This window comes from Vespula vulgaris, chromosome 3 (genome assembly GCF_905475345.1).
Source record: "Vespula vulgaris chromosome 3, iyVesVulg1.1, whole genome shotgun sequence".
Classification (NCBI taxonomy): domain Eukaryota; kingdom Metazoa; phylum Arthropoda; class Insecta; order Hymenoptera; family Vespidae; genus Vespula; species Vespula vulgaris.
The window spans coordinates 2,047,404-2,069,935 of record NC_066588.1 but is presented as its reverse complement, the minus strand read 5'-3'; the positions used below and the strand labels follow the sequence as shown (position 1 = coordinate 2,069,935).

At 38.7% G+C, this 22,532-nt stretch overlaps 2 protein-coding genes across 6 annotated transcripts in view; one reads left to right on the top strand and one right to left on the bottom strand.

Annotated features, from left to right (window-relative positions):
- The window catches only part of LOC127062568 (bifunctional heparan sulfate N-deacetylase/N-sulfotransferase), a 278,099-nt gene extending 261,989 nt beyond the window's left edge, over positions 1-16,110 (bottom strand). Inside the window, exon 1 of the mRNA XM_050991036.1 lies at positions 15,865-16,110. The gene's annotated coding sequence lies outside the window, so the exon portion shown is untranslated. The remainder of the gene's footprint in view (positions 1-15,864) is intronic.
- A 2,275-nt stretch (positions 16,111-18,385) lies between these two features.
- Positions 18,386-22,193, top strand: LOC127062574 (uncharacterized). Of its 5 annotated transcripts, none has more exons than XM_050991053.1 (5): positions 18,386-18,775; positions 19,861-20,233; positions 20,574-21,134; positions 21,230-21,566; positions 21,855-22,193. In XM_050991053.1, the coding sequence occupies exons 2-5, from the start codon at positions 20,027-20,029 to the stop codon at positions 21,977-21,979; spliced, it is 1,230 nt and encodes a 409-aa protein (XP_050847010.1). In that variant the 5' UTR covers positions 18,386-18,775; positions 19,861-20,026; the 3' UTR covers positions 21,980-22,193. The 5 variants fall into 5 exon arrangements, with proteins under 5 accessions (XP_050847010.1, XP_050847009.1, XP_050847008.1 ...); XM_050991052.1 differs by having other exon boundaries at positions 18,386-18,987; XM_050991051.1 differs by having other exon boundaries at positions 18,386-19,208.
- Positions 22,194-22,532: the final 339 nt, after the last annotated feature.

The window sequence follows — 22,532 nt, the reverse complement described above, 5'->3', positions numbered from 1 at the left end:
GAGCATCGATAACTATGCTGATATCTAAGTGAATTCGATCTGATATAAGTAGAAGCAAAACGTCGTATGACATGTAATTATCGTACTAATTACTCCTTGTTAGTTACTATCTCGAAACTGTTCTTCGATAGTACTGGACTATGCCAAACAATATTGATCAACGTTGAACTTCGATAGGGGAATAAGGTATCTTCCCTTCTCTTTGTATCTCTCTCTCTCTCTCTCTCTCTCTCTCTCTCTCTCTCTCTCTCTCTCTCTCTCTATCTATCTATCTCTCTCTCGTTAGCTCTCAGGATTGTATTTTCATGCTAGGCGAATAGGTGAACGCTCTTAGTAGTATAGGCGTCTATCCAACGTAGATTCCGCAAGGGAGATACGCCAAGGGTGTGCCTACTTAATTGCAGCGTTTGATCGTGGCATTGGCTTGGCAAACTCGCCGTCCTACGCTTTACGATGCTTACATCGACGTGACCTCTCTCTCTCTCTCTCTCCTCTCTCTTTGTTGCTTCCTCTCTCTCTCCCTCTCCAACCTTGGCTCTACTACCGCTGGTCAGTCCGCTATAAACTAACATCGCCTGCAATGGCTTGACCTCGGACACGCAGGGGTGCTTATGAATTCCGGTTGGTGGTAATTGGCGAGTTATCTTACAGCAAAGGACCGCTTTAGATCACGCATAAATGTTATCGACCGACCTTATAACCTCATGCGTTTGTTTTATGGGACCTTCAACGGTCAGATTGTCCACAACAAAGGAATAATTTTCAGCATAGTAACATCGCTCTTTCCACGTTGATACTCGGCTATGAAAGTTTCATGGATGCACGTTAAAATGGATGCACGATAATCATCGGGAGATTGAAAAGAGAAAAAGACCATTTGAACTATTTATGAAGAAGGATTCGAAATTAAAAACTAACAGTAGATACATACGTTCTTTTTATTGGAATAACTGATCATTGCTGATTCATAATATTTTTATTGAGGATCAGTAATAACGTACGAACGACGACAAGACCGGCTGACTGGTTGGAGTCTCGCTAATAAAAAAACATAAGTACATTTATGTTCATAGCTGGATTCCATGCTTGATCAGAATAATTTTAGAGTTTAACGATAAGATATGACTTGCAAACGTGAGAAATTGGCAACTGTTCGTCTCTAATAAATGATAAGAGGAAGAATAATGATAGAATATTTCCATTCTTCGTATTTGCGGAATAACGTAGGTCCTATCGGACTGAACGAAGCGAATCGATAGATGAAATTGGGTGAAGCTCGAAAAAATAGGACGATACCGTCGACGGTGTCTGGCTTTCGTTTCGTTCTTAGTTTTCTGAGTGTATTGGCGAAACACGTGGATTTTATCAAGAGATAAAGTACGTAAAAAAAAGTCAACATTGTCACGAAATTTATAGAACGTAAAGAAAATCGAAAGGTCTATCCTCCATTGGACGGTCTTCTCTATCGGTCGTCCGTCATCGATCGGTCGTATATTTACTACAAAGATCGAGGATCAATATGGTCAGTTAGAATTTCGAAATCTACGACGGCTACATTTCCTCGGGAGTAACATAGACAGAAATTGCGGGATAGCTGACAGGCTATCGTATAGGTATCTATCCGTTCTTTAAAGAGGATAGATAAATTTTTTGACGTTCCATTCGAACCGACGAACAAAATGGTTATTTGTCAGATAAAGAGATAGAAGATAGTCAGGTGTATAGACAGGAAAAACTCTATAAAAAGACATCCCTACGAAATGTCTTGATCGATAGGTTTCATTTCCTTCATTCTCTTCTTCAAATTTTTTTCTCTCTTTTCCATTTCCCATCTTCTTTTTTTTTCTTTCAACGCATCCTGCCGACGAACGATCATATCTCAAAATTAGCATGCGACAAAGGGGGAATGACAGTTTCGATATAACTTGGTATATATGTGTATATATCTACGTACATGTATATATATATATAGCGATTTACTTTTTACAAGAACCGGGTGTATTTAGGTGCGTCGTAACCTAGACGGTGGGAAAGTGACAAATTACTTGAGTTTATCCGCAACCGCCCACTTTTAAAAGGACACGGTTCTGTAGACGGAGACAGCCCGTAGCCGCAGAATCAAGCCAAGGAGGAGATGGGGAAGAAAGGCGAATGCCGAAGACTAGAAGAGCCCACGGCATTCCTTTCCCGTTCATCCATCATCAAACTACGGCGACAATGCTTACTACGTCCTTCCGTCTCTACGAGGATCTCGTATCAAGCTAAGGGTCATTTTGTCGTCTCTCACCAAACTAGTCTATAAAGCATTCGAAGCTTTTGCCTTTCGTTCTCTCATCTCCATCATCTTCTTCGCTTCTTCTTCCCTACATCCATATTTCCTTCCATTTCTTCTTATTCTCCTTCGGACATCGATCGTCTCGTTTCCTCTCGACGATAGGACGAGCGCCAACCGAAAAAAAAGAAAAAAAAAAGAAAGACACCAAAAAAAAGAAAAGAAAAAAAATTATTCCGCACGGTTTTTCCTATCCTGCTGATCCTACCTAGCGTCCACGTATTTTTCGAACAGCTGAGTTCGAACGTAGAGGAAAAACATCGACGGGGATAATAAATCTGACATCCTGCACCATCCATCCATTACTTACGGACCAACGACTGCGTACGCAGAGGTCGATTTAGAGCGTGTTTGACGTTCGCGGGAGATCAGCGAAGTTAGGGTGTGGTGAGCTTGGCTTGGGGGAAGGGATAGACGAGGGAGACAGAAAGAAAGAGACAAATGAATGCTTTAAGACAAAGCTCCGTAAGGCGCGATCAATTATCAAAGATTTTATGCCGTGCTTTTAATGCGAATGAACATAAATCACCGGCAGCTCGCTTGAAAACATACATACATACATACATACACACACACATATATATATAAAATACATATACATATCCAGCCATATCGCGCAGTATGTTCTCCCGCGGTGATATATCGTTGGAACCTTATTTTCATCATACGCCTCTCTTTTTGCCTCTTTATCCTCTTTTTCTCTCTAACTCTCTCACACCCCCCTCCCGCCTCTCTCTCTCTCTCTATCTATCTCTCTCTAAAGCATTTCACCGCATTCGATCTGCATATTATTTGCGTTCATTTAATATTTAAATATGTAAATCCTACGACTACGGTAACTCTATCGAATCTCGCGAAAATCTAAAGCGCTTTCCTGGAATATTTGTTGGAATGTATGGTATGTACGATGGTCTAACGATAAGGAATTTTCCTATCTATCCTAGAATAGATTTCTCGACGTCGGTATCGTTATCGCAGAGACCGACGTTAACGTCAGGAAAATCGTGAGATTCTACGGAGAAAGTCGTTGTAACGTCGATGGAGATCCACAAAAGAAGACAAGAAGGTCGAAGGATAGAAAGGCCGTCGTTTCTCTCGAATGTCGTTTGTCGAACGACAATCGATCTATCGTTTTCTTCTTTCCGCGAAGACGACAGTCACGAAGTCTAATACTACGAACGACTTGCCGAACGTAACACGGAAGTTTTGCAATGTTCTCACGAAAGCGTCACGTGCAGTGTCGTTTACGCGGTGACGCAAAGCCGAAGGAAAAGTTTCAACGGGGGTTATACGAGATCGTTATTTGAATTGTCGCCATGCTTATCGAATGTAACGCGAATAAGAATTATTCTTGGGTTTTATCATTTCTCTAAGACGATCGTACGGAATCGAATCGAACGAGAGAAAAAAGAAAAAATAAAAAAGAAAAGATTAAAAATTCTCTTTGTCCCTTTCGTTAAACAATCCTTCTGAGGAATCATTAACGCTCCTCGGTCGGCTCGTCGCTTTAATAAGAGCGACTGCCGTGCGAGTGGTATTGTGAGTCACTACTCTTGAAGTAGTCAGTCCAGGACCCTTCCATCTGTACGGGCAATTGTCCTTTCGCGTAGTTCTCGAATACGCTCTAACAAACCCAAGCACACGACTCCCTCTTCTCTCTCTCTCTCTCTCTCTCTCTTTCTCTCTGTCTATCTCTTCCCCCCCCCCTCTCTCTCTCTCTTTTATCGAAAAAGTCTCCTCTCTTTTTTTTTGGTGCAACGAATCCTGGCAGGCGCCTTTCGAGCACTCGAGATTAATTACGGGGTATCGAAGTAATCGAGGTTCGCCCGATAAGAGAAAAGAGAGCTAGAGAAGCACAGTGAGAGCCAAAGTGAGATAGAGAGAGAAAGACAGAGAGAGAGAGAGAGAGAGAGAGAGCGAGTGAGACAGAGACAGAGAGACACAGGGAGTCGAAGGCGAAGTGGAAAGAAGAGTGGAAAGAGGAAGGACGAGCGTCGAAAGGGGTTGCTTCCATTGTCTTCTGACCCCCGTGGCACCGAGCCCGTGCACCATCCGACCGACCATTCGTTCCTAACGAGTTGGCAACGTTATCGGTTAGAACGGACAGCGGCACGGCGTGTCCACTGAGACGTTAACAACGATACCCACCCACTTGTAACACCCACCACCAAGAGAAGACCATCCTGTCGCGTAGTCACACACATATGCGTGTATACGCGTCTCTCTCTCTCTCTCTCTCTCTCTCTCGTTTCCTCTTCTTTCTCTATTCTCTCTCTTTCTCTCTTAGATTTCTCTATGTGTGCAGGTATTGGTAGGTATAAGTATGTATGTTCTATATAATACGAGAGATATAACGTCCAATGAACGACCGCGAGTCTGGCCAGTTGGGTCGTCGGTCCACTCGAGCGATTTTCAAGCTGGTTGCTACAGACCATCCTCTTTGCCACCCCTCTCGTGCGACGTACTGCATCGGTTAACTCGGAAAGCCACCCCTAGGGACGACCTCCGCTACTTCCTCCTTTCTTTTCCTATCTCTTATTCTCCGCCCTTCTATATTTCTTTTCTCGATTTCACTCTCTTTTTCCCTATTTCGCTCTCTCTCTCTCTCTCTCTCTCTCTCTTTCTTATCGTATTTTTTTTTTCTTTCTTTTTTTTTAATAAGCACCAGCGCCTATATATTCAATTTGTCCCGTTGCACCATTCTATCCACTAGTCCGTCTATTCACTCGTACGGCAAAGAAAAATAAAAAATATAATCTTTTCCCTGAAGTAACCTTTCTCCTTTTCATTTCTCGTATAGGGATTAAAAGGGGGATAGGAGAATTCAGCGGATTCCCCTTAAAATTACGAGACACGAATAACGGCTCGCGGTTATCTCGATGTTGGTCCATCGTGTACAGGCGCGGTAAGCGTAAATACGGACGACGCGTTGTTAAGCCCATTTATGCTGAAAAATTTGGAAGGGTGGAGAGAGGTTTCGCGCATAGCTTGTGGCTTGCTCCGTTTCAACGCGGCTGTTTACGAGATCGTTCGTATGTTTTCACGAGAAGGTGAGTAAGAATCCTATGCATACGAATTCATGACTAGAGAATATTTGTTAACAATGAAAATTTATTATTACTGTTTGAATGTTTCAAACATTTCAAACTACTCGGTGAAATCGCGGAATTTAATAAAGCTTTCGCACGGTCGAGCAAATGTACGTACTCTTATCTCCGCAAATGCATCAACGATAATTCCGTATTTGAAAAAGTATCAGCGTTCATTTCAGAAGCTCGCTTATTCCTCTAGTTTATTGCGTTTGGTACTCACGAAAGGTTGAACATCCAACTACGAACGAGTCCGAACTGTATTTTACGAGTGCTCTCTTCTATCGAAAGAATTTTTTCGTTTTCGTTACGGAAAACGCTCCGCGGAAATCCTCTTATTGTACCCACGTCGTCTTCAGGAACACCCACGAAATCTCGCGCGGGCAACTCGATTTTCAGAACTTTCATCTCGAATTCTCGTTCTCTATATTTCTATTCGAAAATGTTTTGCCAGGGAAAAGAAAAAAGAAGGGAGGGAAAAAACAGAAGCAAAAGGAAAAGAAAAAGCAATAGCAAAAAGGAAGAACAGAAGAAAAAGAAGAAGAAGGAATACGTGAATTGACGACTGATTTAAGAGCCAGTATAGGGCGAACGTTTGAACGAAACGCGAGCTAGGATAAAGCGGTAGACAAAGCGAGTCTTTTCACGGCAGTCGTTATCCACGAAAGCCCTTGATTGTACGCGGTACTTGAAAGCCGATCGATGTGGACAACGATCGACGATTCGATAACATCTCTGATTTCTTCGATGACGTGAGACCAGACACGCGTGAATATCCGCACGACTATCCATCTACCAATATACACACACACACTTATATATACATATATATATATATATACATATATACATATACATATATATATATACATAGATAGATAGATATATATAGATAGATAGATGGATAGATAGATAGATGGATAGATAGATATATCCCCTTTACACGCGCTCCCCCACGCCGGAAATCAATCGAGCTCAGCGAAATTTGAATATTCAGACCTTTTCTTGATCTTCCCGTTGAACCCTTGGATACCTCGACGGTATATCGCTTATCTATCCAGACTGTATAAGTGTAAGTATCTTGGTATTTTCGAATTCGTCGCGAGATCAGCCTTTCCATCTCGTAATCTCTTCTTTTATCATCGTCATTCAGTGTTAATGCCTTCGAGACTGAAAATCCCACGATTGACAGACGAAGATTGAAGGACGTGCCATCGTCCTTACTTTGGATAGTTAAGCGGGATAAGACGACGACGATGTTTAACGCGACATTGAGATACGAAGGAAGTAAGAGAAAGATAGAAGACTCGAAGTAGCGCTCACAGATTAAAAGGATGCCTAGGTAAAACCACGAAAGTTATCCCCCCGTTAGATAGGGATTCTCCTTCTCCTTTTCTTCCCCTTGCTTACTCTAAAACCTATTCGCCTCTTCCATCTTCTTCTTTCCTGCTCTTTCCAACCGGTAAGAGCTGGCCTCAAGCCAAGGAAGAGCAATATTGTAGTAGCAGGCAAGCCGGGGAATCTCGTGACGCCGACCTGCTGGCATTCTACCTAAGTCGCGAACCAAGTATGTGTACGTGTACACATTTACACGTGTGGTTCCACGTACAGAGATATCAGGGTAATATATATATATATATATATATATATATATATATATATATATATAAAAGTATATAGACATAGACATCTATCTACATACATATTAGTACACATTTCTATATTATATATATAATATATACTATATAAATATAATATGCTATATATATATAATATAAATAATATATAGATATAAAGAGATACATAAGAGGATGCATAAGGTAACACGTAGAACGGAGAGAACGTAGCATACTGTCTTACTTACTAAGCACTACCACAACCAACATCCAACATTGCCGGCAAGCTCCCCAACCAACCTGATTTATAACCTCGAGTCTAATATACTGTTTTAAAGGCGACGTTGTCGGAGAGGAATCTCGATGGATGTCGGGAAGCGTCTTCGTTCGCGATACCGGAAGTCGGCCGGCCTTTCTCTCTCTCTCTCTCTCTCTCTCTCTCTCTCTCTCTCTCTCTCTCTCTCTTTCTCTCTTATTTCATCGCATGTTCATGAAGATGCTTCGCAGAAAGCCGTTATCGGTCATCGCGTGCATTAACGCACGCACATCGTACATGGTTTTCCGACCTGTCGTGCTACTCACAAAACGGATTTATCTTTTCAACGGGAAAAATCGATCGAGTTTTCATCTTGGATAGTCGAGCAAGAATCACTTCAGAAGTTAGCTTCGGTGTTAGTAAATCTGTGTAATAAAAGGGATTAATTGAATGACACGGTGTATCGTGAGTTAAGAACAATAGTTCGTTTTATCTGTGTTTTCGTGTAAGGTAGAAACTTAGTACTAGCGAAGTAAGTACGTACCTACTTGGAAAGTAAGAACTTTCGTAAGGAACTTTGCGTAGTCGCTTTCAAATTTGACGCTTATTGTTTGATCAATGTAAATCTGTTTTTCCTCCTGTAGCGATAAACTAGGATTAGAGTTGAAGATTATTCGACTTATTCTCGATATGTAAAGGAAAAAAAAGGGAAGAGAATCGTGAAAATTCGTGAGAATTTTCGTGAGTCCGAGATTTTCGAAGAAAAAAAAAAATCGAATTTCTTCCGTAGTCATTTTCGACGAGCTACGTTTTATACCCTCCTACCTCCCACACTCATCCCTTTTTCCTTTTGAAAATGGAAAGGTATCGTTCGAAAGCTCGTCGCGAAACGATGTTTGTTCCACCCACAGTTTCACATATTTTCTTTTTCGATAATATACGAAAATGTTTAACATAGCACGGGGCGACCAGTTCTTTCACGCTTTCACAGCGCACAAAAGCGATAGGAAACCGGTTCATAACTCTTCTGTTTCCCAAGTTTAAATTGCTCACGCTCGACGGCGCGGAATCGATATCGTTTTACGACGGACGACGCCTGCCAACGCGTGGAAGCTTTTGAATTTCGTCAGAAATATTTTCTAAGGGGGTTGAGAGGAGTATAACTCTGATATTATAGAGAGATAGATGCGACCACGTACCTAGGTATGTATGTACGTATTTATATCGTATACATACGAGCGAGGCTCGAAATTGAACGGACTTTCGAAGCAACGAGTGTTCAACGGCTTCTGCCCCTCAAATCGATATTCAACTCGCGAAAACGGCCTGAAATGAAAACGTTTGCGCGTTTGGTTACGAGCGTAGCGCGAATAATATTTTTGAGAATGTAGATTTGACTGACGCTAGGACGTACGATCTTAAATTTATTTCTTTCGCAACGATTTCACCCCTATGAGATCCCATTGTTGATAGTCGATTGAAAATTTACTTTTCCTTCGTTTTTTTCTTTTTTATTTATTTATTTATTATTATTATCTTTTTTCGTTGATTCTGATCGTACTAACCGTGAATGAGTTAAACAGTAAAGTGAGATTAGTTAAGCCTTTTTAAATTCTCTGATCGATCTATCGCCACTTAAAAAAGTACCATTCTCTGTTACGTTTTTAAAAGTGCGTAACGAGAAAAACGACAAGGATGAATTTAGAAGGAGTGCATAATAATCAGATACATCGCTCGAACTTTTTAATTGGCCCGTAAGTATAACTTCTAGGATAACTTAAATTATACCTTTCGAAGTTTAAATTACGAGTTCAAACGAAAATGCTTTGGGAGTATAATTACAAGATGAAATAAAATCTGGAAACTCGGGAAGCTCTTCTTTTTTGTCCTTTTTCTTTTTTCTTTTCTTCTGTTTTTTTTTTTTTTTGGTCTTCTAACATCGACTGTGTGATCACACGTTTCTCTTTCTTTCACATGATAACGTTATAAAGTATGCGAAATATGCGGAGACTCGGCGACTCTTTTAAACAAAAGTGCTCGCAACTATTTCCCACAATATTTAAAAATGAAAACTTCAGTACTACCTTGCAGCAGCGTAGCTTGCATTTACGTTGGGAGTTTTAAAAATTCTCTTTCTTTCTCTCTCTCTCTCTCTCTCTCTCTCTCTCTCTCCCTCTCTTCATGTTTATGCCCGAGTTCTTTATACAGTCACGAGGCACGAATATTTATTAAAAAGAGCGAGCTCAGCGAAAAAACGGCAAACTTTTAATTCGACCCGAGCATGAATTTTGCGCAAAATTACGCTATGTGTATTATCGAAAATTTCGATAATAACGAAGCCTGCCAATAACTACTTCTATCTAATTAAAGCAACCTATCGAAATATCTGTTTAAAAGTTGCCAAATAGGAAGATAATCAATGCTTTGTTTGTATGTTTGCGTGCGTGCATGTGGCTGTGTGCAGACGCGTGTACATACAAAAAGGGTAAAAGACTTGGTAATGAGAAAAGCAAAAGTCGTGTTTTAACGCTTCGTTTTTCGAGTTTAAATCGACCGTACCAAAGAAAATCGATACCTCGTTCTCTTGGCGGGACGAATTCGTTGGAAGAGTATACTACTCGACACGTTCCTATCTCTCTTTCTTCTTTCTTTCGTTTTCGTAGAAACGTTATACTTGTATTCTCTCATTCCTCATTCGTTCTCCATTTGCGAGAATTTCAGGTGTATTCTTATATCATACCTATATTTTTCATCTATTCTTTTATGCCATTTACCAATTTTCCGATCCTTTCGATAATTACTCGACAGTATCCAACAATTACTACTTTCGTTTCTTCTTCCTCTTCAACTCTTCAATATTAACTTTATTAACTCTATAAGTAATTCTAATTCAATCGTTTTTCTTTTCCCAAACGAGTGTCGTACGAAGTTCGTTCTCTTGAAAAAGAAAAAAAAATCACTTTAATCGTAGAAATAAACGGGAGTATGAAATTTTTCATAAACGTCGGATATGAAAACAGTGTGAGAGAGAGAAAGAGAGAGAGAAAGAGAGAGAGAGACATAGTAGAAGAGATCGAGGTTGTACCTCAAAAAGGACGAAACTCATCGCGATAAGCATCGTGCCATCGGTCGGACGATAAATCGATACAAATAATCGTTCGAAATGAATATGCATGGATAGTACTGTGGAACTAGAAGGGAGGCAAGTGGGAGGGAGGAAGGGAGGAATAGAGGGAGGAAGGGTGAAGCATAGAAGGGATGGGAAATGAAATTTATAGTCGATGCCTGGAGCGAGCGCGGTTGCCGTATCCGATGGCGCTTAAGCGTTAAATGCAGAATTTAAGCCGACAGACGTAGAGCTCTGGCAAGGATAGAAACGAGGTAGTGTAGCAATACGGAGCTCGTTTGAGAAGCTGCCTCGTCGGAACGTTGTTCGGAACGAAACTCACAGGCTGGTTAAGCTCCGCGCACGCAGTAACCACCCTCGAAAGCTCGATGCGAAAGCTCGAACAGGCAGATGCCACGAAATCTAGATGTCCTCGTAAACACAAGCTCTACCTTCCGATTCCACAATCACTTTATTATTATTATTATTATTATTACTATTATTATTTTTATTATTATTACTATTATTATTATTATTATTACTGAAAATGACACGCTCTCATCGAACGGCTTTTCCTTACCAGAAATAACATTATTAAGATGGAGCAGAGCACTCTAGGGATCCATAGAAGAGGAAGAAGATAGTCGATAAGAATAGTATGCTTCCGAGGCTTTTGTACTATCGTATTCCAATCTCGTTGAGGCATCTCTTTATTATCGGAAAGATTCTTTACGTGACTCCTCATCGCAGCTAAATTCAAAGAATTTCGTTCTATGAGATCGAGAGTTTTCACGAACGGCTCGAGTAAAGTATCTATTATTCGTTAATCCACAAACGGGGACAGAACAGTCATCGACCTAATCCAAATGTCAATCGAAATCGATGGCATTCGTTAAGTAATATAATTTCAGTCTAATATCATTTTCGTGCCTGGGTACTAGTTCTCTCTCTCTCTCTCTCTCTCTATCTCTCTCTCTCTCGCTCACTCGCTCTCATGATTTTGGCATCGGTGCAGATAGCCACGTACTGGCCACCACTTGTCCACGATAATATGATTTATCTGCCCGAATGTTTCGTACCCGCGAAACGGCTGGGACGATAAATATCGACAAGCGGTTCGTTGAATAAATCACAGGACGATAGTACCGGAAGCTAGACGATGTACCACCGCGGACGTTTCCGTTCCTGCCCAAAATGGATGGAAAAATCGTAACTCCGTGCGACGACACCACTCGAATCAAAGAATATTACTTTCGATCAGATCTTCGACGACATCGACGACGACGACGACGACGACGACGACGACGTCTAGGATAGTAAAACGATTGCGTCTGTGTACGCGTTTACTCTCACAGCCACCCCTTTCTGCATCCACCGAACGAGATATAAACGCGAGGGTAGAAGAGAACGTGCGGTCACGCGAGACTCCCGAAGATTTACACGTTCATTGTTCCCTTTAAATTCGGTAATGAATTCGGCAGAACAAAGCTGTTAATCTTGCCGGCCATTGTCGAGACTTCTAACGCGTAAAATACGCGAAATTATGGGGAAACTCTTGGCCCCCACCTTCGCGAAAGACATCCACGCGGATGCTTTTCTTCTTCCCTCCGATCTTACATTTACGACGTTGGAGACATCCAAATTGATGGCATCTTCGGTCATTGTTTCGAAAACGAAATAATTGTCTTTCGATCTTTTGATAACAACTTATTAGTCTTTATTTCATATCGGAAAAATGATCTTTCTTTACTTAAATTGATATGTAATTCTTTTTTATTTTTTTTCAGTTGTTATGTCGTTAAAAAATTTAACGACGCGAACGTTCGAACGGCCGATCATCCCGGTAAATCGTAAAACGTACAAAGACATATAGACAAATAGATAGATAGATAGATAGATAGATAGATACGACAGAAAGCAGAGATACAGGCGAGAGAAAAAAAATTTGGCGTGGGCCGCCTCGGAAAAGTCAGTGACGAAACGAATTTCAATTGCCTTTTGGTGAATCGGAATGCGAGCTCGCAGTTGCCAGCTTGTGAGTAATGGCGGTTTGATTTAAACTTTCTCGATAAATGAAATTTCTGTCCGCGCAACGGCCTCGACGATTGATGGGCAAGTTCTATAGAAGAGAGAGAGAGAGAGAGAGAGAGAGAGAGAGAGAGAGAGAGAGAGAGAGAGAGAGAAACAAAATCGTTCATTACGAATCCGCCGTTCGTTTATCCTAATTATCATTAATCAGCGTCGCCGATATCGAATATTAAGATGCGTAGAATGCATCGAGGTATGATAGAACGTTCGCACAAAAATAAATAAAAAAAAATAAAAAACAGTACACGTCGATCGATTAATTAAAAAGCTACCATGAATCATGACTTCTTTTTCCCCTGTAAATCAATCGTATTCGTCAATGAAATCACCGAAGGACAAGTTAAATTTTCTCTCCAAGAGTTTATTTTTATTCTCTTTCTCTCTCTCTCTCTCTCTCTCTCTATATATATATATATATATATATGCATATATATATATATGTATGTATGTATGTATATATTTCTCCCTCTCTCCCTTTCTCGTTCACGCCGGAAGACAATACCTTTCATTTGCCGTTTCGAAAATGGCACGGCCTCTTTCTCTTTCATACGGAAAACTTTCATGGAAACTAGGACGAAGTGGCGCGCCGGTGAGGAAAGACTTAGGTAGAAGTAATATTGACAGTGAGTGGGTGGACGCGTTAAAAGCGCGAGTCCATGCAAACGCCATCCTAACGTCCTTCTAATCGCACTCTATTTCCTACGGTCGATTCTTCGTTGAAATTTTCTTCGTGAGAAAAGATGGAATAAAAAAAGAGAGAGAAAGAGAAAGAGAGAAAGAAAGACAGAGAGACGAATAGACGAATAGGTAGATTAAATTTAACAAAAAGATATATATATATATATATATATGCATAAAGGATAGATATATAACTAGAGAGAGAGAGAGAGAGAGAGAGAGAGAGAGAGAGAGAAATCAAAGTTTAAATGCACGAGAAAAAAAAATATTTGCGAGCACATCAGCTTCACGCTGAATGAAATATACGATTTGTAGTCACTCTTGCAATGTTAATCGGACTAGCTTTGCGATGCGAAAAGACGCGCGTGCAAATTCAGTGTGGCGTTACTCTCTTGATACAAAAGGGAATGGTTAATGATGCACTTAAAAGGTCGCGATGCTCAAAGGCGCTTGAAATGAATCAAGAGTGCAACGATCCTTGAAACAGCGTGCATCCTGGAACCACAAAGTCAAATAACGAAAATACATTTTCTGGATTATCGGACTGGTTCTATCTAAATACGTGTATGTGTACGTGTTACATATGTGTGTTATTCAAAAGTTAGTAAAATTCACGCTCGTATTCATTGATTTCTTCTTTCATCAAGTTCGAACTTTAATACATAGAAAAAAGTTTTGCTTGGTAAGGTGAACCAGATGGTAAACTTTTAAATTGCACTATACAAAAGAGTTTATAATAAAGCGAACGAGTAAAAGAGATAGAGATAGAGATAGAGAGAGAGAAAGAGAGAGCGAGTTAGGAAGAAGATTCGTAGAGACTTTTTGGAGGGTCGAAGAGGAGAATGGACTTCGCGTTCATTAAATCAAGAAAACGATGCCAAGAAGGAAATAAAAGAAGAGGAGGCTGTAGAAACGTTCGAAATTCAAGCCTCTTCTCTTTTTCTCCCTTTTATTTTCTTTTCTTTCCTTTTCTGTTCTTTTCTTTTCACACGCTACCGTGAAGAGAAAGAGAGATCAATGAATCGCTGCAACGAGGAGTCTCTTAATGATCAAGAGAGAAAGACGAACGACCATGATCTCGTTAAAAAAGTATGGAACGAAATTAAACTTGGATGGACGATTAAGGCCATTGAAAAGGGATCGTCGATCCAAATCTTATACAGACACATACACACACGCACACATATATTTCTTTTTTCTCAATATTACGTTCGTACTACTTGAGGATATCACGCAAAATTCAACGACGAGTAGTATAATCCAACGTAGCGAGAAACGAACGAAGCATTCGTGATAGATTCAGTCGACTTGTACGCGCTCCTTTGGCTCCTTGCCGAGACGACTTATCGTCGCATTGCATCTTCAAAAAAAAGAAAAAGAAAAAAGAAAGAAAAACAGCGTGCTTTATATCCGAAGAAGTATAGGCGCGTTTTGTTGCAAATTTATGATGATCTTTAGATAGGACAATTGCCAGAAATAATCCAACGAAATCGTAATTGTCTTTTTTTTCTTTTACTTATATCTACTTTCCACGCAATTTTATTCTCTTCAATTTCGTTTAAACTTTATTATACTTTTCTCTCTTTCTCTCTATCTATCTATCTTTCTGTACTATTCTATTATTTATTTTCAGTTGCCTTGTAATTAATTAACCTGCGATAAAATCGTCTCTTAAAGCGAGAAAATAGAGATACGCAAATGAGTTGGCTTGCCGTTCCATTAAAGCGCGACACGTTTGCGAGAGGCATGCATCTTATAAATGCGTTTAGTGTCGTGTTGATCGATGTCGGAAGAGCTCTCACGACGTCAGGTAGTTCGGAAGGCGAAAAGGGATTTTTCGATTAAAAAAGATCGATCGTTTCTATCTGCATTGCTAAACGTATGACAGGCTATAGATTTAAAGCGACGGTTATAACGCCACGCATCGGTTTCCGGCAAATTCGCATCTCTCGATGGTGATTTTCATTTATAAATATTAAAGATATATATATCTCCTTCCGTTCTTTAGCTTTTCTCTTTCTCTTCTTTGTTTCTTTGTCTTTTTTTTTCTTTTTTTTTTTTTTAATACATACTACTTACAAAGAACAAAGAAAAGAATTCATATAGGAATGTATCGGCTAAGAATACGTGGTGCCATCTTGCGATTCCCGATCAAAGTTTCTAGGGGTAGTTTTGCAAGGATCATGCAGGTTCCATTCGAGTAATTGTAGGTTAGAATAATTTTTTAACGAATTATAATTTTAACAATTACGTTGATGTATTATAAATTAAAAATAAACGATATAAAAACAAAAATTTTTCCCAACGATGTGAAACCCGAAGAAATAAAACTTATACATTTTCTAATTAATAATAAAAGAAAAGATAATAAGAGACAATATCGAAGAATCCTTTAATCGTACATAACAATCACTTTATTGATCAAGAACAATCGTAAAAACACTTGTCTCCTATATCATATAACTTTCATACGATCATGTCGGTATTAGCTTAGCTGTAAACATCACGAAGTATTCTGTTTGTTGAACTTTATTATTCCACGTCTTTCATCTTGGTTAGGTTAAGTTCGTTTGTAAACAAAGATTCAAAGAAAATGTTACGGAAGGTCTTGGATCTTTTTGAAAGAAAAAGAAATCAATAAAACCACAGGAAAAAAAAGCAGGAATTTTAGAGAGAGAATTTTAAATCGATCGACTTACCCTTACACTATCACAAAAATCTACAAACGGTTCAACACTCCAACGATATCACAAACGAAAAATATCACATCAACGAATAATGTAACAACGCTTTTTGCGAATACATAATACACGAGACATACGATGTAGTAACATTTGTAATTTACATTGTCGATACTCGCGAGAATATCCTTTCGACCGGGAAAACTCGCGAAAAGGGAAAACGTTTCCGACGTTTTGACATCGCGTGCGCCATGGCGGTAGACGAACAGCTGATCCAAAGGCGGGATGCAGGTGATAATTAGAGGGAAAGAGACAGAGAAAGAGGACGTGGTTGAAAATACCGAGTTAAGACGCGCCATCTTTCTATCGATTTTATTATATTCGTAATCCTGCACCCTCTATGGCGCATACTTTGAATGTTTATATCGAATATTGCCGTGACTATAATTAAATACATTCGACTTCCTTTTACTCGTATCATTAACAATTACGGACAATAAGAATTGTAATCAAGTTCAATAATTTTGTATCGAATACTGTTAAAAATATTCCAATTTGACAGGCGCTTCTTAATTATTTTTTCGTCAATTTTATTTAGAATGAAAATAATATGCAATAGTATAAATTATATTGAAATATAATTTATAAAGAACGATAATTCATATCAAAGCCCTCGGATCAGCATGAGCTCAACGAAAAAATTGCACTTGGTACCGTAATTCGAGTTTCAGACAAAGCGAAAATCCAGAACATAAACCAAGATAAGCCCCACCAATATCGACAAGAATTTGCATTCAACGTGAACACGTACGTACATACATTCTCAGAATGTACAAACGTATAGGGTACGTGCAACTAAGCCAATGCGTAAACATAGTAGAAACGATAACCCTCGCATCTAAGCAACGTGGCAAACGTTGCTAGCACGGCTTCTTTGTGGTTACTACTAAACCAAAATTATAGAACGGACGAGTATAAACCGGGTTAAAATTTTCTCGGTGGGAAAAAAGTACGAAGGTAAGTTTGAAAATTATTTTAAAGGACGTCGTATTTTTTTATGATATAAGTATAAGCATGTACGCGTATATAAGAACGAGATACGATCTTTTATACTACTAATAAGTAAGCTACCATAAGTTAGAAAACGGTGGCATAGACCATGAAGGCTGTGAGAATATTTCGTCATAAAGGAAATTATGGGTACGTATCTAATGGTTAATGAAGTACGAGCGAACTAAAATTTATTTATAATACATGTGACATCATTAAACGATAAATGGCACATTTGAGTCAAGAGGAAAGCGGAGACGAAATCCTTAGAAATTTATTCTCGTCTTTGGAAACGATGCATCTTCTTGACAGTTCTAAGCGCGACACAACAAAGACAGGTACGTCTTTCAAACTCGAAGGTCGATCAATCTGTCGGTACCATCTTTGCTTATCTCACGTACAATCGATATAGTTTCGTGAGCATAGAACTCGAACGTGTTTAATTTAAACTAGTTCATTAACGCGTTCATTTTACGCTTCGAATTACTCTCTTCTCTATTCTCTTCTTCCTTTTTTTAATTCATTTCCTTCGTTTTTGTACAACGTAAAAATTTCTTTAAAAATTCAATCGTATTGCGTCTCGATAGATTTTGTTTCGGTAGCACCTTTGGATAGAGAAATAAAACATATGCTCGTTCGACATTTAAATAAAGCTGTTGCCATTCATTATCATTAATGCAATACGACACACCATACTGCATTCCTTTCTCTTGCTTGAACAAAATCATTATACATTATAATTAAATTGTTTCTCCGTAAATATTGATCTCCTTTGGATCTAAATCTTTGCTCGATCATTCGTAAGCAAGAAAACATGCTTGGAAATGGTAGCAAAAATATTGTATTCGTTCAGTATTTTATTCGATGCGATTTCGAGTGACGCTGGTACCATCGCGTAACGTTACGGCCCTGGCAACGATGACACACTCTCATTCACGTAGCGTAGTTCCTCGTGTATGAGTATGAGTTTAGCGTTAACACGAATACTCGAGCTTGTATGCACGCAACAGGCGGCATCGCACACAAACGAACTTCGTAATGACCGTACAACGTGTGGTAGAGGCGGTTTTCCCCCTCCACTTCAATCCTGACTAAAGTATGCGTTAGGTCTGTACTTAAAGCTATAGACACCATGTATATAACACCGTTAGTACATTAGAAAGCTTATTAATAATTTATTGAAAAGTCGTAGATAAAACAACGAATCATCTGTACTTCTTACACAAATTATTATTATTATTGTTATTATTACAAATTATGATTTAGCAATTCAATTAAAAATCGTTGAAACGTAGATTACGGTGAAACTAATGTTTGTCGTAATCGATTGAAAAGATATGTACGCGAAAAAAATCCTTAGAAAATTTGTCGTTAGAGAAAATCGCAATGTCAAAGAAAAATTGATTTTGGGCCTGATATCAGCGCCCTAATTTCGTCCGTCACTGTTGCGAGTACCCGGTTGGCCTCTTATAAAGAGAACCCACGCGTCAACTCGGGCCGCATACCACGGTGGCGCGTCTTTCTCGAACGTGGCCAGTAAAACACGTAATTGCTTTCAATTCGATCCACGCGCACGATTCATATTCTCGTCATATTCGTTATCAGTGTATTAACGAAATTTCTTGAAGAGTGCTCTGTGACGTTTGTGTTTATCGTGCTCGATAGCTAGTCAGGCAATCGATCGAACAAGTAGTCACGATGCTCAACGATCTTGAGCGTGGCTTTGAAACGCGAACGATCGTTCGTAGATCGGATCACAGTGGTCGATGAAAGAGGAAGATCGTTGAAATACGCTGTATGTGGTACATCAGGTGGTCAGAAAATAATCATGGAGAGTGTCCTCGAATAACCTTGAAGATCACGCCTATGATCGTTACCTGTACGACCATCTTAAAACTCGCTCTAGATAAAATTATTCTTTTTCTTTTTCTTCCTCTTTCTCTTTCTCTTTCTTTCGTTAGGTTTACTTAACGAACGAAAGAAACTACGTCTTTCGTGCGAGTCACTCCTCGAATTAAATGATACGTCTACAACGATCAGTTTCATCGATCTCCTTGATCGAGATTGTCGAAGATCGCGGATAAGATATTGGTATCTATTTAATATTTTAATCTTTGATTATTCCATCCAAAAGGAACAAGTTCGTGCTCGATAGTTATTCGCAAACCCAAGTGTACCTTTCCCGATCGATACCTGTACCTGAACCGTGGGATACAATTCGAAACAGGTGGAGGACGGTCGCTAGGATAAAACTTTTTTTCGTTGTTGTTGTCTTGAGAGAAAGTCGGACCATTGGGAGTACTTCCAACGACGTATCTTGAACCGTTCCAATCGTCGTCGTCGTCGTTATTATTGTTGTTGTTGTTGTTATTGTTGCATTAGTATCAATGTATTTCTGACTTGAACTCGTTCTCAGTTATTAATGTTATATGAATTTATCGATTCATTTTTAAACGATCTTGAAAATAAGCGCGATAGCGTGTATTGTGGTTACAGAATAAAACGAACAACGATTCTCGAGTTCTATCTTTATTTGATAGTAAGTGTGTTCATCGATCCGTAAAATGAAAGTGTTAATAATTTAGCGTATGCACGTATATCGATCGATATCGATTTCGATTTCATTAGTCAGTCGCAAAAACACGATTCTTTTTTTTCATTTGGATTAATTAAACCTACATGCTTATGTAGTTTTTATAATCGCACAGAACATCAAGACCGACAAACAGATAAGATTAAGATTAAAACTTTTAGAAAATTAATTCTTAATCGTGCGTAAAACGAAACCCACCAGTTTTCAGTCCGATCGTAATAATTTATTATAGTATAAAGACCGCTACTATAGTATCGTATACAAGATATTGATATTCCTTGCACGAAGCGAAAACACATCAATATTCTTATTCGTCTCTACGTATGAATGTAATTGTAACGAACACCGACAGTAAGAACGATACTTTTCAGAGAACAACGCCGGATGTCTATCTTCGGTAGTAGACCGTTATCTGAACGAGCAATCGTTGGGACTCGATAAGAGTTAATAACGATTAAAAAAAAAAAAAAGAAGAAGAAGAAGAGAGAGAGAAAGAAAAAAACTTCATTATATCGAGTTCTTTACAAGAGAAACAACATGGCCTTGGCGAAGATCAAGAATTTTATCGACAACGGCTTGAAAACCGTGTCGACGCCTTTGGATCGTACCGTCAACTTAGAACCGGAAGTAGGCGTCAGAATCGTCCATTCGCCGAATGAAAAAACTCTCTGCGTAACCGTCATTGGTGCAAGACATCTACCACAAAATTTTGGCTTTACCAGGGTCAACAGTTACGTCGTCAAGGTGAAATATAAGAGAGCTCATGATATCCATGATATTATGTAATGACAGGAGCGAGGAAATGATCGTGTCCCCTCGAGAAATGATTGTTATTTAAATCTTTCATCTTTCTTCTTCTTCCGTTTTGAAATATATACATTATATACATACATGTGTGTGTGTGTACACGTATATATCGATCTTTTTACGACTTCATTTATCGAAGCTATCATCGACACACGACTTTATAACCATTATTGACGCGTAACGATCTAGAGAGATTTTGTTTATCTTTTTCTTTTCTCGTTTTCTATCGTAAAATCGATCTTTCGAAAATTTCGATATTAAATGATTTGAATTTCAGGTGAAGCTAATACCAAGTAAAGAAAAATTCGAGACAACTTCGAAAAACGAATCGTGGCCTCAATGGAACGAGGAATTCACTTTTCATTTGCGAAAAGAGACAAAGATCAAGTTCGGTAAGTCGAAGGTCGTCGAGGAAGAAATAAATGGCTCGAAATTCATCGTAGTCACGCTCTATGCCATTCTCGAAGACAAACCGTTGATAGCAACGGAAAAGAAAGAAGCTGATAAGGAGAAAAATTCGTCACCTGCGAAAGACTCTGCAAAAAAGGGTGGTAAAAAAGGACAGGAGGGATCATCGAATGATCATCAGGATAGCTCTAAGAGTAAGATATTTGGTCAGTTTTTTAGTATAGGACACGATAAAAATTCGGATGGTCAAATCAGCGAAAGGAAGATCTTCGACAAAAGACGAACCGTCGGTGCAACCACGATATCTCTCGATTCGAAAAACTTCACGATAAAACCACCAAAACCAAAGCACGCCAGTGACGTATCTACTGGTGACTTGTGGAGACCTCTCAGACCGATCAGCAGTGGCATTTCTATTTCCGATGATAAAGTTAGATTCTCAAATATCAAATCATATGTCTTATCCTTTAATAAATCTAATAATTTTCAAGTTTATTTTCACTTTACAAAGCTTTACCATTGCAGAAAGAAAATAAAAAGGGCAAAATCGAGTTGTCCCTTTGTTTTGAAAAAACAGATAAAAAGGATGATAATGGTGGACTCCTCGTGTTATGTCTTCATCGTTTGAGGTGTTCTCTACAAACGATGCACGAACACGAAGCATTGAAGGGACAGATGTACCTGAAAATGTCGGTCATTGAGAGCGGCAGGATAACACATTTTTGGAAGAGCGATCGTTTCGCACCTTGTGTTTCGATGAAATTTTCACCTGACATGGCTAGGGTCGCTGCAGAAAATCCTTACGAGGGTGCTCTCAAGGATGTGAGCTTCGTCATAAAATACGTCTCGAAAAATAAAATGGGTACGATCGTGATTGCTATAACATATTTCTGCTCCTCCATTTCGAGCACTTCGGTATCGTTTGAAACGTTGTCTCTACTTGGCACGAATTGATTAATCAAGTTAGCTAAGAGTTAAGCAATAAGGTCGAGTTAAACGAATCTTTGCTACGTAGGAACGTAATTTTACGAGGTCGACCTTATTAATCTTCTCAATTATCGAAAGAAATTTTACTTAAGTAGATATAAATTGATATGTTAATGTATACTTTTCTTAATCGATTTTTAAATATATTATTATATCTTTTCAGGTAAGAAAACGACAGTCGGTCATTTTGCTATCGGATCCGACGTTGGTGGCCCTTATGGCGAGCAATGGAAACAGGCTCTGGCGAAACCAGGCCAGCAGATAACGAAATGGCAATCATTCGAGTAAAAATGCATTCGTCAAAATATAACTTTTTTCATTCCGTTATTCTTTCACTTGCCGGAGATAAATTTTTTATGGTATTCGTAAAAAAAAAAAAAGAAAAAATTGTAGATATAACGATACAAATATGAAATGTCTATTTTAGTATACTGAAAATATTAACCGTCCACTACAAATATAATGTTTAATAAGAAGAATTAAATTAAGTTTATTTTGGTGACAGTTAAGGCTGACTGATATATTTTTTACAAAATCAGAATTTAGGTAGAATACTTGCGATTCGATTATTCTTTCACCTGTTTCTTAAAAAAAAAAAAAAATATCGATAACTAAATAATCAAAAATTGTTCATTGTAGTATCAGTAACAGGATTGAGAAACATTTACTTTTTTTTTGACTACTAAACTTATTTCAAACGAAACTTTTCTGTTTTTATAATGTATCTCGTATTACGAAGTTACATCGGATAATTTTATAAATTATACGTTTATTGTTTCTATAATAAAATTAAGTAAATTAAATAATTTTTTTTCTTACATTACATACTTACACAATATTA